Here is a 20,625-nt window from a genome sequence, read left to right on the forward strand (position 1 = left end):
CTTTTTTGCACCTTCTCCAATGCCTCTATATCCTTTTTGTAACATGGAGACCAGAACTGTGCACAATACTCCAAGTGTGGTCTAACCAAAGTTCTATACAAGTTTATCATAACTTCTCTGCTTTTCAATTCTATCCCTCTAGAAATGAACCCCTGTGCTTGGTTTGCTTTTTTTAAAATGGCCTTATTAACCTGCCTTGCTACTATTAGTGATTTGTGTATCTGTACCCCAAGATCCCTCTGCTCCTCTACCCCATTTAGACTATTATCCAAGCAGTATCTGGCCTCCTTATTCTTCCTACCAAAATGCACCACCTCACTTATCGATATTGAAATTCATTTGTCAATTACAGGCCAATTCTACAAGTTTATTAATGTTTTCTTGTATTTTGTCCCATTCTTCCTCAGTATTAACTACACCCCCCAATTTTGAGTTGTCCAGAAATTGTGAAATTTTACTTCAGATTCCAAATCATTAATGCAAATTGTGAACAACAGTGGTCCCAGCACCAATCCCTGTGGAACACCATTTCCCACCTTTTGCCAGTCTGAGTAGCTACCCTTAACCTCTACTCTCTGTTTTCTGTTTTGTAGCCAGCTTGTTATCCATTCTCCTCTGAGCTTTGGAGAATCTTGCCATGAAGAAAAAAATGGGCCAAAAAAAGGAAATAAAAACTTAAAATCCAGCTGATTGAACCAGCTCGTTAAGCACGCTTGGATAAAAAGGTCCTGTGGCACAATTTGGAGAAGAGCAGAAAATACTTCTGGTGCCCTGAATAACATTTGTCACTGAACCAACATTAACAAAAAGTGACTAACTGGTCAATCATCTTATTGTTCTTGGTGGGACCTTGCTGTGTACAAATTGGCTGCTGTGTTTGCCTACAAAACAACAGACCACACTTTAAAAGTGCTTCATTGGTTGTGAAGCACGTTGGCACGTCCTGAGGACACGAAAGGCACTATAGAATTGCAAATTCTTTCTTTCTTTGCTAATGATCTCCGTTACATACAAAACTGCTGCAACATTTTGGTTGATTGCTACTGTGGAAGAAATACAAACAAAAAAGATTTGACCTCCACTGTGAGCAAAGATAAGTTTTCACATAACCGTGATAATCAATAAGAACAACAAATGTGATGCCAAATGCTTTGGGAGTTATGTACCGTACTGGAAATAATTTTCTATCAGCTCTGCTTATCTCAGCTGAATACCAAACCTGAAATTCTGGATGACCCTCTCAACTTTCAGGATAGTCACTCCTTTCAAGTAATAGCTGCAAAACTGGCTTTTCTACAACTTCCTAATGACGAGGATGGTATTACAAAGCAGTATTGTGCAAGCATAAACATCCATAGGTCATAATTCACTTTATTTTTTTTGAATAGACCAACACAAAAATGCTGTTATTTTTAACAACAGCGCACAGTCCTGGTCTCACTATCACAGAAAATACTGCCACAGGCAGTAGATTTAAAGTTCGGGCAAGAGTCTATCATTTATGTCACTGATATACAGGGCCATTGTTGTGCGATTAAGTGGCCATTAAACAAAACCACCTCACTTGTGATCTGTGTTCTATATACTCACACACGCCAGGTTCCCAAGAAACTCAGGTCATTTCACACACAGGCACTAGTTAAAAACCACACACTTTGGATAAAATTCCTATTTTTTTCTTTCCATAATTGAAGGACTAACTACCACAAATTGTATTCTTGGGTTTCAAAGCCATGCATTACTGCAATATCGTTTATGGATCAATTGATGTGAAGAAAAACAGGTATTCCATTTTTTGGTTATAGGGCCATAGTGCAAAATAAAACTAAGATGACTAGCAATCTTAAAAAGACAAGTCTAAAGGCATTGTGTCTTAATGCGCGGAGCATTTGCAATAAGGTAGATGAATTAACAGCACAGATAGATATTAACGGTTATGATATAGTTGCGATTACGGAGACATGGCTGCAGGGTGACCAAGGATGGGAACGGAACATCCAGGGGTATTCAATATTTAGGAAGGACAGGCAAAAAGGGAAAGGAGGTGGGGTAGCGTTGTTCGTAAAGGAGGAAATCAATGCAATTGTGAGGAAGGATATTGGCTCGGAAAATCACGATGTGCAATCTGTATGGGTGGAGCTAAGAAACACCAAGGGGCAGAAAACGTTGGTGAGGGTTGTCTATAGGCCCCCAAACAGTAGTGGAGATGTAGGGGAGGGCATTAAACAGGAAAGTGGAGACGCATGCAAGAAGGGTACAACTATAATCATGGGTGACTTTAATCTACATATAGATTGGTCAAACCAAATTAGCAATAATACTGTGGGGGAGGAATTCCTGGAGTGTGTACTTGATGGTTTTCTAGACCAATACGTTGAGGAATCAATTAGAGAACAAGCGATCCTAGACTGGGTATTGTGCAATGAGAAAGGATTAATTAACAATCTTGTTGTGCGGGGTCCCTTAGGGAAGAGTGACCATAACATGATGGAATTCCTCATTAAGATGGAGAGTGAAGTAGTTGAGTCCGAAACTAGGGTCCTGAATCTAAATAAAGGAAATTATGAAAGTACGAGGTGCGAGTTGGCTATGACAGAATGGGGAACTTTACTTAAAGGGATGATGGTGGATAGACAATGGCTAATATTTAAAGAACGTGTGCAGAAATTACAACAATTATTCCTTCCTGTCTGGTGCAAAAATAAAGCAGGAAAGGTGGCTCAACCATGGCTTACAAAAGAAATTAGAGATAGTATTAGATCCAAAGAGGAGACATATAAGATTGCCAGAAAAAGCAGCAAGCCTGAGGATTGGGAGCAGTTCAGAATTCAGCAAAGGAGGACAAAGAGATTGATTAAGAGGGGAAAAAGAGAATATGAGTGTAAACTAGCAGGGAACATAAAAACTGACTGTAAAAGCTTCTATAAATATGCTAAGAGAAAAAGATTAGTGAAGACAAATGTAGGTCCCTTACAGTAGGAAATGGGGGAAATTATAATGGGGAACAAAGAAATGACAGAACAATTAAACACATACTTTGGTTCTGTCTTCACAAAGGAGGACACAAATAACCTGCCAGAAATGTTAGGGAACCAAGGGTCTAGTGAGAGGGAGGAACTGAAGGAAACCAGTGTTTGTAAAAAAAAAAGTCCTAGGGAAATTAATGGGGCTAAAGGCTGACAAATCCCCAGGGCCTGATAATCTACATCCCAGAGTAAGAAAGGAAGTGGCCCTGGAAATGGTGGATGCATTGGTGATCATCTTCCAAAATTCTATAATTCTGGAACAGTTCCTACAGATTGGAAGGTGGCAAATATAACCCCACTATTTAAAAAAGGAGGGAGAGAAAAATCAGGGAATTACAGACCAGTTAGCCTAACATCAGTAGTGGGGAAAATGCTAGAGTCTATTTTAAAAGATGTGATAACAGAACACTTGGAGGGCATTAACAGGATTGGACAAAGTCAGCATGGGTTTATGAAAGAGAAATCATGCTTAACAAATCTACTGGAGTTTTTTGAGGATGTAACTAGTAGAATAGATAGCGGAGAACCAGTGGATGCGGGGTATTTGGATTTGCACAAGGCTTTTAATAAGGTCCCACACAAGAGGTTAGTGTGCAAAATTAAAGCACATGGAATTGGGGGGGAATATACTGGCATGGATTGAGAACAGACAGGAAACAGAGATTAGGAATAAACAGGTCTTTTTCTGGGTGGCAGGCAGTGACTAGTGGGGTACCGCAGGGATCAGTGCTTGGGCCCCAGCTATTCACAATATATATCAATGATTTGGATGAGGGAACTGAATGTAACATTTCCAAGTTTGCAGACGACACAAAGCTGGGGTGGAATGTGTGCTGTGAGGAGGATGCAAAGAGGCTCCAATGTGATTTAGACAAGTTGAGTGAGTGGACAAGAACATGGCAGATGCAGTATAACGTGGATAAATGTGAGGTTATCCACTTTGGTTGTAAAAACAGAAAAGCAGATTTTTAAAAATTCGTTCACGGGATGTGGGCGTCGCTGGCGAGGCCAGCATTTATTGCCCATTCCTAATTGCCCTTGAGAAGATGGTGGTGAGCCGCCTTCTTGAACCGCTGCAGTCCGTGTGGTGACGGTTCTCCCACAGTGCTGTTAGGAAGGGAGTTCCAGGATTTTGACCCAGCGACAATGAAGGAACGGCGATATATTTCCAAGTCGGGATGGTGTGTGACTTGGAGGGGAACGTGCAGGCGGTGTTGTTCCCATGTGCCTGCTGCTCTTGTCCTTCTAGGTGGTAGAGGTGGTATCTGAATGGTGATAGACTGGGAAAAGGGGAGGTGCAGCGAGACCTGGGTGTCCTTGTACACCAGTCGCTGAAAGCGAGCATTCAGGTGCAGCAAGCAGTTAGGAAGGCGAATGGTATGTTTGGCGTTCATTGCAAGAGGATTTGAGTACAGGAGCAGGGACATCTTACTGCAGTTATACAGGGCCTTGGTGAGATCACATCTGGAGTATTGTGTGCAGTTTTGGTCTCCTTATCTGAGGAAAGATGTCCTTGCCATGGAGGGAGTGCAACGATGGTTTACCAGACTGATTCCTGGGATGGCAGGACTGACGTACGAGGAGAGATTGGGTCAACTAGGCTTATATTCACTAGAGTTTAGAAGAATGAGAGGTGATCTCATCGAAACATATAAAATTCTAACAGGACTAGACATACTAGATGCAGGGAGGATGTTCACGATGGCTGGGGAGTCCAGAACCAGGGGTCACAGTCTCAGGATACGGGGTATGCCATTTAGAACAGAGAAGAGGAGAAATTTCTTCACGCAGAGGGTGTGAACCTGTGGAATTCTCTACCACAGAAGGCAGTGGAGGCCAAGATGTATTCAAGAAGGAGATAGATATATTTCTTAATGCTAAAGGGATCAAGGGATATGGGGAAAAAGCGGGAACAGGGTACTGAGTTAGACGATCAGCCACGATCATTTTGATTGGCGGAGCAGGCCTGAAGGGCCGAATGGCCTACTCTTGCTCCTATTTTCTATGTAAGAGAAAATATACAACCCAGTGTACATGCATCTCTTTTCCCCAGTTTTTTTGTGGGTTGACGATTTTGGGCAAGGGACCTGGATTTAGTAGTTTAAATTTGTTGAGTCAGTTCATGGATCTGGGTGTCTGGGAATCCAAATTAAACAAGCTCCTGTGTATAAAAAAAACTTTTAGTTATAGGTGTGAATTCATTAGCCTGAGCAGGGGGTTGGGGGAGGGAAGAGAAATCTAGTCGGACTCATGCTAATGAACATGAGGGCCATTCATGTGCTGGCTTCAGTTTATATCAGAGCTGATACAAGATGAATATCAGCAGGCAGACCAATGAATCTGTCAAACTGATAGTCAAACAGATGTACTTTCTGCATTTCCGTAATGTTGGTCATTAACTTAAAAGCTGTACTCTTTGAAAATCAGTAACAGCGTTAGAGGCTGGGTATTCTGCGGCGACTGACTCACCTCCTGACTCCCCAAAGCCTTTCCACCACCTACAAGGCACAAGTCAGGAGTGTGATGGAATACTCTCCATTCACCTGGATGAGTGCAGCTCCAACAACACTCAAGAAGCTCGACACCATCCAGGACAAAGCAGCCCACTTGAATGGCACCCCATCCACCATCCTAAACATTTTTTCTTTTTTTTTAATCCATCCTAAACATTCACTCCCTTCACCACCGGCGCACAGTGGCTGCAGTGTGTACCATCCACAGGATGCACTGCTGCAACTCGCCAAGGCTTCTTCGACAGCACCTCCCAAACCCGCGACCTCTACCACCTAGAAGGACAAGAGCAGCAGGTACATGCGAACAACACCACCTGCACGTTCCCCTCCAAGTCACACACCATCCTGACTTGGAAATATATCGCCGTTCCTTCATTGTTGCTGGGTCAAAATCCTGGAACTCCCTTCCTAACAGCACTGTGGGAGAACCTTCACCACACAGACTGCAGTGGTTCAAGAAGGCGGCTCACCACCACCTTCTCAAGGGCAATTAGGGATGGGCAATAAATGCTGGCCTCGCCAGCGACGCCCACATCCCATGAACGAATAAAAAAAATATATACTGACAGAATTCTATTGAAACGTTTGCAAAGTGTTCAAATGCAGCATCACAAACTACAGGAACAGCACCTATATGGATTAAGGGGTTCAAACAGCAGAAGCCATAATATGAATGAAGAAAGCATACAGCACTGGATCAGTTAGATAACAAGGGTCGTAACTGCTAAATAATCTATCTGCACAGTAACTTTATCTCCTTCTGTGAAAGCTGCTGTTAAATGATAGGATCAGACACAGTCCATCTCCTCATACCCAACAAATACTTCCAATGTTTCTGAAAATGAAGAAATCATTTTCAGAACAATACAAGCATCACAAAGTCAGAACCTGACCAGTTAATAGATTTACATTGGTTTGCCTGCAGATATTCATCTTGTGGAGGCTCCGATATAACCCTGCTCAGGCTAATAAATTCACACCTGTAACTTTTTTGAAAAACACAGAAACTTGTTTAATTTAGATTCCCGGAGACCAGGGTCTGTCAACTGATGCCCCAAATTTAAATAACCCTAAATCCAGGTCCCTTATTTCAAATTTATTTCAGTTGGTTGTAATAAAATCCCTTAAGCAACAAATAATTCATTTTGTAACAGTTTTAAAACGCTAAAGTATTCTGGGAGTGCAAGCTGATTACAATGCTTTGAGCAATACATATATGCCTTAAAATTATGCTTTTTGAATATTAGCATATGAATATTTCATGCATTCACATAAAATTCCTCCATCCATTAATTTAACAGAAATGCCAACACATTTAAAGTAAACAAGCTAATGCCTCTGTTAAAATATGAGGCAAAGGAAACTCATATCAATGTGTTAAACACTCGTACATACGCCAACACACAGCTTAATTTCAAGGCAAGATTCGTTTTAAAAATATAATTGGTTTACGTCACATTATCAGTTTAGACCCAAGTTACAATCACGCATTAATTCATCATTCTTTAACCAGACATTGTTTTTTTCTTGTTTTAATTTAATTTTAAGCTGTATTTTTGATTAACCTATACATAGAGAACATTGAACACAGCAAACCCCAGTGAATAATGTGCACAGAGGCTGATTCCACTCTTTTTGTAAATACCAATGTGTTTTCCATTTATATATTAGAAATACAAATAGGAAAGTGCGAGATATTATACATAAAACAAAATGTGTCTCAGAGGACATCTTTCACAACATCACAATATTAAGATTTCCTTACATATTGTTTATCTCTATTCACAAACACGTGAATTTTATAGATCGCATAAAATGCACTGCAGTACCCAGTATCAATTTTATTACTGTACACTGATTAAATATGTACAAAAACAATTATAAACACAGAAGAAAACAGTTAAGAAAGCAAAAGCGCAAGTCTCTTTAATGGAGTTAGAAGCCTTATTAACACCAAAACCCAATGGCATTGCAACGCTCATACACACAGAGTCCAAGCATTGCCTAACACTCTGTTGTACTTACTGATGATAGGGTCAATGTTTTTGCTTTTTAACTAATTTCTATATCAGCAGATAAGTGGGAAGGCTCCACCACATGACGGGAGGCACAGATACCCTTCATCTTGCTTCAAGGTATATTGCCTTCTATTTATCCATCTGTAATACAGGTAAGAAAAGGAAAGAAAGGTAAAAAAGAAAGACTTGCATATAGTTCCTTTCACGTCCCAAAGCGCTTTACAGCCAATTAAGTACTTTTGAAGTGTAGTCACTGTTGTAATGCAAGAAATTTGCACACAGCAAGGTCCCACAAACAGCAATGAGATAATGACCAGATAATCTCTTCTCTCCAACGGGATTCCGTATGTCTCTTTTACCTTGTTCACCTTCATTGCTTTCTATTTCTCGTCTCGTGTTTGATCAGGTTTCTTCTAAAACTCGCTTTCATCTTAACCTGTCCCAATACCACCTTCCCTGCCTTGCACCATCATCCCTTTTGTCATTTAATCACTCGTGCCCACTAGAATCATAGAATCATAGAATCATAGAAGTTTACAACATGGAAACAGGCCCTTCGGCCCAACATGTCCATGTCGCCCAGTTTATACCACTAAGCTAGTCCCAATTGCCTGCACTTGGCCCATATCCCTCTATACCCATCTTACCCATGTAACTGTCCAAATGCTTTTTAAAAGACAAAATTGTACCCGCCTCTACTACTGCCTCTGGCAGCTCGTTCCAGACACTCACCACCCTTTGAGTGAAAAAATTGCCCCTCTGGACCCTTTTGTATCTCTCCCCTCTCACCTTAAATCTATGCCCCCTCGTTTATAGACTCCCCTACCTTTGGGAAAAGATTTTGACTATCGACCTTATCTATGCCCCTCATTATTTTATAGACTTCGATAAGATCACCCCTTAACCTCCTACTCTCCAGGGAAAAAAGTCCCAGTCTGTCTAACCTCTCCCTGTAAGTCAAACCATCAAGTCCCGGTAGCATCCTAGTAAATCTTTTCTGCACTCTTTCTAGTTTAATAATATCCTTTCTATAATAGGGTGACCAGAACTGTACACAGTACTCCAAGTGTGGCCTCACCAATGCCCTGTACAACTTCAACAAGACATCCCAACTCCTGCATTCAATGTTCTTACCCTATCACAGACCTTCCCTTTTGTTCTTTCCTCCCTCCCCTTCTTTCCCTGGCTCTGTACTTGCTCAAATACTTCAACTCTTAACATCTTCCAGTTCTGATGAAAGGTCTTCGACCTGAAACATGAACTCTGTTTCTTTCTCCACAGATGCTGCCTGACTTGCTGAGCTTCTCCAGCATTTTCTGTTTTTATTTCAGATTTCCAGGATCGGCAGTATTTTGCTTTTGGACCAGATAATCTGTTTTAGTGATGTTGGTTGAGGGATAAATATTGGCCAAGACACCAGGAAGAACTCCCCTGCTCTTCTTCGAATAGTGCCATTGGACCTTTTATGTCCACCCAAGGTTTAACGGCTCATCTGAAAAATTCAGAGGCGAAAGACCTAATACCTGGGCCACAGCTGACACCAGAACATTGGCAGAAATCTCTGAACTCTTGCAGTAGGATCGGTTAGCACAGGTAAAGTAGTACAAGGGAGGGAACAATTTCATGAAAATTCCTAATGGGTTCAAAGGCTGTTCCAAATAGTAAAACATGATATGCAAATATTCATCTGATCTCATTGATCAAATGTCTGACCTAGTATTACTCACAGAGTTCGGCACAGACCAACTCAGCCTTTGGAATTAAAGGGAATGATTCATACACAGATCCAAGATATGATTGCAAAACATTTATAAAAGCTCATAGCTGATATTATTGCATATCCAAAATGTTGAATAGTAAATAAAATTAAATAAAAACACACTTAGACATTGATCACGCACTTAAACGGGCAAGTATTCTGTGATAAACCCCATGGATTACAAGTCTGTTGATGTTCCCTATTCTCACTAAGACTTTTAACTTTTGTAATAAAAAAAATCATTCTCATGACTTTAGGTTCAATCAGAATACCTCAGATTTGGGCACCTTCACATTTTTAGAAATATAAAAATGTCATTTTTCAAGGCTTTTACTGGAATGTAGATATTTCTCAGACAGAACAGACAGTAAGACATATAGAATTAGTCACAATCACACCGGGTCACTTAAAGATGCGTTGAACTCAAAATGCCCTAATAGACAAATGAGGTTTTGAAATGTTCCAAAGTTTCAATTAACCCAGTTGGAACAATTTCACTCGACTCTCGTCTTTGACTCATTCAGTCAAAATAATCCTTAGCACTCACTGCAACTTGGCTCCAAATAAATTTAAATTGGATGCCTTTATTATTTAAACTTTGTGATTTATCCCATCTTCTTTGCTGGTTGGTGTATTCCACTATAGTCCATGCACCTCACCAGAATTTCCTAATTTTTCTTTAAATGATATCAATGGATATATCCTTTCAATTATATTGCCAATCAATAAGTGCATGCATAAAGCACAGAGCACTTTTTAAATTGCCACTCAATTTTAGTCTCAAAGCTTAGTACTGTTGCACTGAGGTAGAGAATTTAAAAATATCTACCCAAACTTCACAGGAAAATAAATTCTTATTCGAAATTCAAGTATTTGAAATGTTTATATCAATTTGCTTTACATTTCTAACCAGGCATTTTATAAAAACTGGAGAGATTAAAATGTCAGCATTTTTCTCTCCTGCTAAAGCCCAAGTACCATCATGTAACAGTATGTTTCTTTGCACTATGACATAGTCCAGCACAGAAGGACCAGCCTAAACGTTCTAATGTACAGTCCAGTCCCTACCACTTAAAACATCCACATTTAAAATATCCCCTTTAAAACCTGCGGGAATATGAATTGGGCAAGATGATCAGAGTGCAATACTCAAGTATGCTAAACTAGAAGAAAGGACTGGATATGATGGTGGTTTTAATGAAAGAGAAACCTTAATGAGGTGCGCACTGGTGAGCAAGCACAGCTTTTCTGCCCTAAATAAATGGAGCACTTAAGATGCTATAACCGGCAACTTTGAAATTGATGTTAATGCAACTGAATAACGATTATCGCTTTTTGGCCGCTATAAGTGACTGCCCATTTTAAACGTGAACGCTTTATGTGGTGGGAACAGTACTAAATACCCAAAGGAAAACAGAAACGCCATCACACAGACAGCTCATTCTGGTTCCCCACCCACTATGGTTCACAGTGATAATGGAAACAAGAAAACGTAATAGAACAATATAGTATCAGTATTACCACACCTTCATTACAACACATGCTTCTCTTTGGGACTTGTATGATTTCTGTCCCCTTTGTAAATAACGGCAGAAACAGCAATAGCACGCACATACTCAAGGCACAGACAACCAAGTCTGCCTATGGAAAATATTTCACTTGCACTCCAACACCGAAACTACTGTAACAGCTTTTTATTTACAAAGAATTTGCTTCTAGCAATTATGCGTAAAAGTTTTTAAAATATATTTGCTCCTAATCTGCGATTTTAAATTATCAAAATGAACCAATGAGTGAGCATAGTCACCTCTTTGGGGAGTCATACTTTGCACTTCAATCTTGAACACTTTCAAAAAAGAAATGCAGCTTTTCAGAACTGACATGCAGCAAGATCTAAACAAGGAGAAAGAACGCCCGCAATTCCTTCAATTCAGGATTTACTATCATTTGAATTTTCGTCTTGAATCCCAAATATAATTGTAAATGAAGTTTTACCAGAGATGCACATCCTCATTTGTATACAGACTTCATTCTGCCAAACAGAAGACAACCTGTGCAATCCATTCTGGCAAAGCTGTTTCACAGCCCACTCCGTAGATTTCATTAATCTTTGGATGGCACTCTAAAATAATGATACATTTTTGTCTCACATAAGATGTGGAGGGGGGGGGGGGTACCATTTATTTAATGCTAGAGAACATTATTGCTCTGACAGCACAGGTACATCATAAAATACAACACAGTTATCAGCAAAAAAAAATGAAAAAAATTGATGAGCTGGATTAAATAAATCAATGTTTACTATTGGTAAAGCAATTTTTTTTAATAAGCTATTCACAGAAAACCCCAGGGGACTCTACACAAAAAAAGTACCTGTGGCCCAAAGCACTACCACGGCATGTACTTAGTAAAACCTTTCTATTCTTCCAACAGCTTTTCCCTGTCCTAACCAGTACCAAATTTGGTCATATTTTCCTCTGTGCACCAGTGTTAGCCGAAACAACTGGCAGAGTATAAAGCAGGTTTCCTCGCTTGATATTCATGCTGACTTTATTCGCTAATGTTAGCGAATGCAGGAAGATATACCCCAAATGTCTCTTCCTGCCCTGATACTCTGTGTGCTCCAGTGCTTAATTGCCCTGTCGCCAATAACTACCACTTTATGGCCCTGCCTGGTCCTTTTAATTGAAAGCTTCACCTTCCAAACGACGTCAGCTTTGATCAAATAGATGGCCTGCATCATTTTAAAGATTTGAACTGTCCACCTAACACATCAGTAACTGCAATGTCTAACAGGGAAGAGGGGCAGCAATGAAGAGGAAGGAGTGGAGACACGGTCCTTATGCACTGACACTGCCAAAGTGCTCCAAAAAGTAACAGCACAGATAGGAACATAAAATACAATGTTTAAGTTTTCTCTTATGACTCTCAGTCCCTGCAAGTATTGTTCCTACAGTACACATCCCTACAACTTGGGAAATGACCAATGTAAACAGTTACACAGGAGCCTCCCATTTATCATGGGCCACGCTATAACCATCATTCCAAGGTTAAAAGGCCAGGGTTGTGGGTGAAAACCTCAATGGCAGGGTCAGCAAATGATCTTCTCAAGCCAAGTGTGAAAAAAAAAGGAAATGCAAACAGTGATGATGTCACTAACCAAGAAATGCCATCAGCTAAGGTTACAAATCGGAAGAGCTTTTTGGCATTTGGAAACCTCGTGGATCAGCTGGCACATTAACCAGCCAACGGCAATCCGCTGCGGTCAATCCTTTCACCAGTTGGAATGCACTTCATCGTCTCACTGGCAGATGAGGACATGGAAGTAGAGAAGACCCTACATGTCGTATCCCCCGTGTACAAATCACCAAATAAAACAAACACATCTTCAAACAAGTCCTATGGAGCCAGTCAAGGAGCAAAAGCAGCAGGTGAACATGTCAATGGAAACCATAATCACAGGTCTATGGTTCAGGATAGTGATTGCTCATTTACCATTTTGAAGCAGTGTTAAAGTTCAATGGATCAGGTTGTCCAAACTCTTGGGAGTGGGGCCAGATCCCTGCACTATAACTCGAGAGAGGGCCGCTCATGTTTAAAATTTATTTTTCACCAGAAGGAATCATGAGGTAAACACCATGTCCAACATAATCACTATTTTCTAATAAAGAATTCCAAATTTATTGAAGCATTCTAAATTATTCCAAACATCCCAAGATTTGAGAGTGTTGGCAACATTATGTGCACTGTTCCCTTGTGACACTCATTAAAAAAGTCAGAACGTCTGTACACAAAAATTCAATATCCAAAACCTCTGGACACCAAAAATAAAACCCCATGTGATAAAATTATAAAATTGACCCCCCCACTTCCCCCCAAAAAATGGCTAGTTGCTCATCTCTTCCTGTTCTGGTCCTGGCACTGCATCTGCATTGCTGCCACATTTGGTCTGCTCCCACCATGATCTTCTCCTTCTCCACTGCCCACTTTCTGAAGTTGTATTTTATAGAATCATAGAAGGTTAAAGCATGGAGGGAGGCCATTCGGCCCATCGAGTCCATGCCGGCTCTATGCACGAGCAATCTAGCTAGTCCCACTGTCCTATCACCGTAGCCCTGCACATTTTTTCGTTTCAAGTACTTATCCAGTTCCCTTTTGAAGGCCATGATTGAATCTGCCTCCACCAATCCATTGGGCAGTGCATTCCAGATCCTAACCACTTATTTCTTCTTCGTTTGGTTGTAGCATTTAGAATTTCCCAGGGTGGGATCTTGGTGAAAAAAAAGAGTGCCCCTTCATTATTATAGACCCGCCGCCAAAGAGAACAGAGTTTTTTCCAATCCTCCAAACCCATGAAGTTCAAAATGCTGCAACCAACTGGAGAAACTTAGGTTAGAATAGAAAACGACTAGTCCAGAGTTTGGAGGGCTGGATAACGGGGTTCACAGGCTATGTCATTCACCCAGTCATTGGTTAACCCAGGTAGCCCTAATTAGGGACAGTACTGCTTGTCTCCACTTTGAGTAGCCTGGATAAAAGTGGCCTAAAACATCGCCTGTTTCACAAAAAAAAAGCAGGCTTGCCTGCCACAACTGGCACACTTCCCCAAATATGGTCAAAGTTACAAAATGGCCTAAACAAGCACTAATTCTCAGAGCCTGGAATGTCAGAATATTGCTAGATGGGAGTCAAAAAGATCTGAAAGCACCAAAAGACAAAATGCTCAGATCACGAGAAGTCTGTCCATGCAAATTAGAAGTTGTGGCCTTTGGTACAACGATTAGCAGAAAAGGGTCAGCCGACTGAGGTTTAAGGAGGCGACACATTCTTCTGGAAAGACAAGAATATAATTGAACAGAACAAAACAGGCATCAGTTCTGCCATTCACAAGAACTTGTGCAACAATTGGACTTATCCTTGGGCATCAACGATTGATCGATGACTCAGCATCTTCTGCTTGCAAAGCAGCATTTCGTCCTTCTTGGTCAAATCACCTCCTGACGCTCACTTTATAGGCTCACACATGACCGAAGGACACCATCTTCAATCCTCCACCTTTCCCAAAATAACTGCATTTTCTTAGCCCATTCAAGACAACATGCCTGATTTTCCAGGCTCTCGTCATGGCTTCTTGGATTTTGCACGAGCAACCTCCTTGAAGCATTAATTGAAAATATCCCTGTATTATTGCAATCACAATGTTTGACAATAGACTATTATATGTCCTTTGCTTGCAAAATCGATTTGAACACACAGGTACAAACAGTGACACAGATCTATCTTTCCTTTAAGGCAAGCTCAGACAGGTGGCTGCAGACATTTAATTACTGGATGCAATCTGAATTAATAAACCTTGGGCTTAAGATTTATGAGAGATAAGCTGCGGGCTGGAAGAGATTGCAGCAAGTGCAACATGATCAAATATTGCAAGGATCAGGGTCTGCAGGATATGATACAATCGCAAAAATAAGAACAGCTGTATCCAACAGTAAGAAGCCGACATTCTGGCTTCAGCTAACCACAACAGAAAAAATCTTTTCCTATATCTGTAATGATATTCAGTTTAACTGATAGACAAGAATGTAAACAAAAGAGGCATTACTGAACAGAAGCAGATTTACTGAACAGATTATAGCAGTTGCTTGACATGAATCCACTTTACTTAATTCCACTTGAGGTCCAAGGTCTGCTATGTTTACATTACAGCAAAGATGGTTTGTGACCACCGTGACTTTGCACAGTTCAAAGTCATATTTCACAGCAACTGTGGTTTCAGGCTGACACAGGGCCGCCAATTTAAAAATTTAAACTCCTGGCTGGGCAAGGGATTTTCAGCTCCCTTTTAAAATCTGAAATTCACACGTACAGTTTATGTTACTTTATGCCAGTTGAATCCAGAACAGGATTCATTCCACAATATATGCTTTCGTAGGAGGTAGAGTGGGAATGGGTCCACTATCATGCAATTCCTTATTTCCTGACAAGCCATCTTTAATGGAATGTTTCCTCGACCAGTGGGTGGACAACCCGAGGTGTAGTAACGAGCGTACCAGTCAGAAAGCATACAGATTCAATTATTGTGCTGTAATCACTAAGTTGATTTCAGCTGGGACAACACAGCCAGGATGGGAGGGTGAGAGGCAAAATGCTTTCATTGGTCTCATGGGAACAGGAGTAGGCCATTCAGCCCCTCGTGCCTGCTCCGCCATTTGATAAGATCATGGCTGATCTGTGATCTAACTCCATATACCTGCCTTTGGCCCATATCCCTTAATACCTTTGGTTGCCGAAAAGCTATCTATCTCAGATTTAAAATTTGCAATTGAGCTAGTATCAATTGCTGTTTGCGGAAGAGAGTTCCAAACTTCTACCACCCTTTGTGTGTAGAAGTGTTTTCTAATCTCACTCCTGAAAGGTCTGGCTCTAATTTTTAGACTGTGCCCCCTACTCCTAGAATCCCCAACCAGTGGAAATAGTTTCTCTCTATCCACCCAACCCTTTCCCCTTAATATCTTATAAACTTCGATCAGATCATCCCTTAACCCTCTAAACTCTAGAGAATACAACCCCAATTTGTGTAATCTCCCCTCGTAACTTAACCCTTGAAGTCCGGGTATCATTCTAGTAAACCTACGCTGCACTCCCTCCAAGGCCAATATGTCCTTCCGAAGATGCGGTGCCCAGAACTGCTCACAGTACTCCAGGTACGGTCTAACTAGGGTTTTGTATAGCTGCAGCATAACTTCTGCCCCCTTGTACTCTAGTCCTCTAGATATAAAGGCCAGCATTCAATTAGCCTTATTGATTATTGCCAATGCCAAACTGGACAAGCTGCCCGAGGCTACCACCTTTAGAACCATACCCAACATGACTCGAGGCTTTTAGGAGGAGAGGATGAGAGAAAAGGGAAGAAAATTGGGGGAGAAAAAGACCATCACCCAGATGGAAGGCCCTCCTTGCATTTTTGATAATTGCATGTTGAAGAAAGAATCTCAACATATACAGTCCTTTCAAAATGAAAGGCAGTTTCTGTTTAAACATTGAGTGTTGATAACATTTTAAGCTTGGGTGGGGGGTGGTGGATGTTAGTGAATCCAACAGTGTGGGAGATTGGAACTAACAGCAGCAGGTACCGTCATGAACCCAATGTTCTTCAGTGATCAGGGCACTTCAACCACATGGATTAATTTAGCCTCCTTGCATTGTTGGGCTCAGTGACATCTCTGAACCTGTTTCATCATTTAAGCAAAAGCATTCAAAGTCAATAGATAAAGCCAGAGAATCATAAAATGATGTTAAAGTTCATCACTATTATTGGGAAACAATTTTTTTTAAATGAAAGTAATAATGGTGAAATTCCCTCTTTAACATGTTACACCAGCTAAATGACAGTGCTCACAGAGCTGATTTACATGGTATGATTTCTTGTATTTAACAGGTAACTCATAATAAATATGGGCATGAGATGGTAAATATACCACTGAATGTGAACTGGGGCATACAGACTAGGAACATCCCAGGTTGGATCCTTGATCTGTGCTGAGTTAGCTAGGCTAAGCCATCATATTTATAAAGGCATAACCTCACGGTTCGGGAGGGTGAGGAAAAAAGCCAATATTCCTAGTCGCTGGAAGTTGTGAATGTGGGGGTGTCAGGTGGAAAATATATGGGTGGGTAAACAGCAAACTCAGTTTTCTGTGGATTTTGAGCTCCTCGTCAGTGGCATTTTCAGTGAAAATATGCGATGGTCACAGATGGAGGTCATGTGGCTGCTTACCACCAGACCAGGGTGTAGAGAGACCAAGAAGTACAAAGACAAACAACATTTCTAAATGTTTTAGCATAACTGTAGATCAATACATGTTTGCATTTTCATTGTTCCCACACTTTTCTTGGCGCCTCTCCAACTGGAAAATACTCAGGGGAATACAGGATAGAGTATGCTATGAACGCGATCTCACACCACTAGCTCTAGAAACAATAGGATTAAGAGATCAGCTTTCGTAGTAGGGCTTTTGAGTACAAGACAGCAAGCAAAACCTCTGGAATGACTAACTTCCCCACTTACATAAAAAAGCAATGTTCCCAAGTACACAGAGAATGCAAACATTAATTATCTAGCATCAATTATTCAGGAATTAGCAGGTTCAAATCTGAACTGAATATAACATTCAGAAACAAATTATTGCCTAGTCCAAAAGTATAATATTTCTCTCATAAAGCAAAATAGACCAATACTCAATATCTTGCTACCTCCCTGCAGCATAAGGAGATATGATGGGAGCTAACCTTCAGGGTAATCGTCTATGCAGCCATTTGTCCATTGTTATCCCCCACCACCACAAGAAGTTCCAAACAGCCTTTTGTATGGTTGGCTTTAAGTAATGTTTTGTCATACAGGACTGTATTGCATATGTAATAGGTTGCACAGACAGTTTAAGCAGTTAAATATCAGCCTTGGCCCAGTGGTAGCACTCGTAACCTGCAAGCCAGAAGGCTGTGTCCAAGCCCCACTCGCAAAACGTGAGCACATAATCTAGGCTGACACTACAGTGCAGAACTGAGGGTGGGCTGTAGTGTCAAAAGAAAGAAAAACTTGCATTCATAAAGTGTCTTACATGACCTCAGGATGTCCCAAAGCGCATTACAGCCAATTAAGTGCTTTTGAAGTGTAGTCACTGTCGTAAAGTAGGAAATGCGGCAACCAAATTGCACACAGCAAGATCCCACAAACAGCAATGAGATAATGACCAGATAATCTGTTTTAGTGATGTTGGTTGAGGGATAAATATTGGCCAAGACACCAGGAGAACTCCCCTGCTCTTCTTCGAATGGTGTCATGGGATCTTTTACGTCCACCTGAGAGGGCAGATGGAACCCCGGTTTAACGTCTCATCCGAAGGACGGCACCTCCGATAGTGCAGCACTTCCTCCGATTGGACTGAAGTGTCAGCCTGGATTACGTGCTGAAGTCTCTGCTCAAGCTAAGGCTGACACATTTTGGTGTCGAAGTGCCACCTCTCGGATGAGATTTAAACCGAGGCCCTGTCTGCTGTCTCGGGTGGACATAAAAGATCCCATGCCATTATTAGAAGAAAAGCAGGGAGCTCTCTAAATGTCCTGGCCAATATTTATCCCTCAACCAACACCACCAAAAACAGATTGTTTGGTCATTTATCTCATTGTTGATTGTGGGACCATGCTGTACGCTACTGGCTGCTGCATTTCCCCATAATTATACAACAATGACTACACTTCAAAAATACTTCATGGGTTTATGAAGAGCTTTGGGAAGTCCTGAGGTCGTGAAAGGCACTTTAGAAATGCAAGTTCTTTCTTGCTTCCTTCTTAAATAACTACACTTCACTCAGTCAACAAAGGAAAGGTCAGTCATGACTTTAAGACTGTCAGCTCAGCAAGAGTAACATCGACCCAGAAAATCTGATCAATAAATTCCTAAATATCATTCACATTCATTTATTTTATCTATAAATACAATACATAACCTGAATGTTGAATGGGCAATAGATGTCAGTACAACAGATGCATTGTCCTTAGCTCCCCTGTACAGAAAATTGTTTTAAATCATTCTTGCAAACAAGACTAGATTTATAGCTGACTACAAACTGTTACACTTTGGGGTGTTTCTTGCATTAAAGGTGCTATATAAATGCAAGCTGTTGCTTGGTGGTAGTCACGTGAGTTATGTAGCTGACACATGTAACTCAAATGAATGGACCTGTTCAGGGTTACCTCAGTTGGTTCTGCTCCCGCTGGCTACTGTACACTTAAAAAAACAATATCTACACAGCAAAGAACAAATAAAGCTTTGTACAGATTGAAGTCTCATTAAGTAGACAGAAAACATTTGCTATAAATCAGACCCACAGGACAACAGACAAGCAATTCCTGAGATCGGTGAGGATTCCCTCCGTGAACCATATACATGTATTAAAATAAGGCATTAACTGGGCTCCTGGTGTCTAACATGTAGAGGTCCAAGTAACCCAAGCTCATCGGATTATTGTGAATTTCTGCTGCTGGATTTATACTTTGTTTCTGTCGGTTAATGTTAAGATGCCCCTTCGCTTCATACTAACATTTCTCCGAAGGCATGGGTTCACGGCTCATTCATAATTCTGAACTCGGGAGTTGGATGGCGGAGACTAAAGGCTAATCATTCATCGCACAATTCCAGTCATGATCCCGCTTCTTTCTGGTACATTAACACACGCTTGACTGCAATCAGAAAAGTAATGAATGCTTCTAAAATACATCCAGTTAACACTGGGCTTCACTTTGACTCTCCAGCACTCACGTGTACTGCAATTACAATACTCAACCGCTTCAGATCTCAATTCTTTACACTACAAGCATTTAACTTTGTGCATCTGATGAATGTAATCCATGGGAAGTGACACACAAATATAGTACACGGTGAATGAATGCATGGATCCAGATCGATTATCCATTAGGTGTCATTCACTGATAAAAAAAACTCACTCACCCTGATCCTTCTCATAGCAGCAACAATCTCCACCCTGCTGTTTGGTCTGGGTACATCCAAAGTCCCGATGTACTGCAAAAAAAATAAATAGGGGGGGGGGGGAAACTTTATAAAAACCAGGGTCTCCTTCGATACACAAGTCACAAACTCTCGCCGCGCTTTTATCGAAGTGGTAAAAAGTTACAAACCTTCGCCTCGAAACTGATCCCATGCTGGAAAGCCTCTTCGTTGTGCAAAGGAATCCGCAAATCGTGCCCGTCATCCACTAAGTTGTATTTGGTTTTGCTTGGCATGTTGGTTCACAATTGTAACTAGAAAATAACTAGGGCAAAACAAAAAGCCCTAAGCTGGCTTGCAGTCTGCAGAAGGTGTCTTTTTAAAATTAAAACAGTGGCAGCACTATATATATAATATATATATATATACACACAAAGTAACTGGGGGAACTTCAGCGATTCCTCGGTGTGTGTTGCAACCAGCCCCAATGCCACACCATGCAGCTAAAGCAGGTTGCGAGTCGCTGATCCTCTTAGGATGCCCGGGGATTGATGTGAATTCAGAGCCCTGCTACACACATACACATACATACATACATACATACATACACAGAGAGCGAACGGTGCGAGGGTCCCGGTGCTGCAGGCTGGGGAGGGCGGGCGGGCGGGCGGGCGAGCGGGTGCCTGCGCTGCCCTTGGCCGGCTCCTAGCGCTCAGCTGCCGGTGCTGCTGCTGATCCCTCTCCCTCCCTCTCCCTCTCTCTCTCTCCTCTCACAGCAGCGCCATGTCGACACTTTCCAATCAGC

The 20,625-nt window shown here is 41.2% G+C and overlaps 1 protein-coding gene across 6 annotated transcripts in view; it reads right to left on the reverse strand.

Moving 5' to 3' along the window:
• nos1apa (nitric oxide synthase 1 (neuronal) adaptor protein a) overlaps positions 1-20,621 on the reverse strand; it is a 381,173-nt gene extending 360,552 nt beyond the window's left edge. For 4 of the 6 annotated variants that reach the window (XM_067990662.1, XM_067990659.1, XM_067990664.1 and 1 more), the window contains exons 1-2: positions 20,012-20,621; positions 19,824-19,895 (exon numbers count right to left, since the gene is read on the reverse strand). In XM_067990662.1, the coding sequence (XP_067846763.1) occupies positions 19,824-19,895; positions 20,012-20,116 (177 nt within the window). In that variant the 5' untranslated portion in view covers positions 20,117-20,621. The remainder of the gene's footprint in view (positions 1-19,823; positions 19,896-20,011) is intronic. The other 2 variants (XM_067990661.1, XM_067990660.1) reach the window with 2 other exon arrangements.
• Between the last annotated feature and the right edge of the window lie 4 nt (positions 20,622-20,625).

Source organism: Heptranchias perlo, chromosome 9, assembly GCF_035084215.1.
Source record: "Heptranchias perlo isolate sHepPer1 chromosome 9, sHepPer1.hap1, whole genome shotgun sequence".
Lineage (NCBI taxonomy): Eukaryota > Metazoa > Chordata > Chondrichthyes > Hexanchiformes > Hexanchidae > Heptranchias > Heptranchias perlo.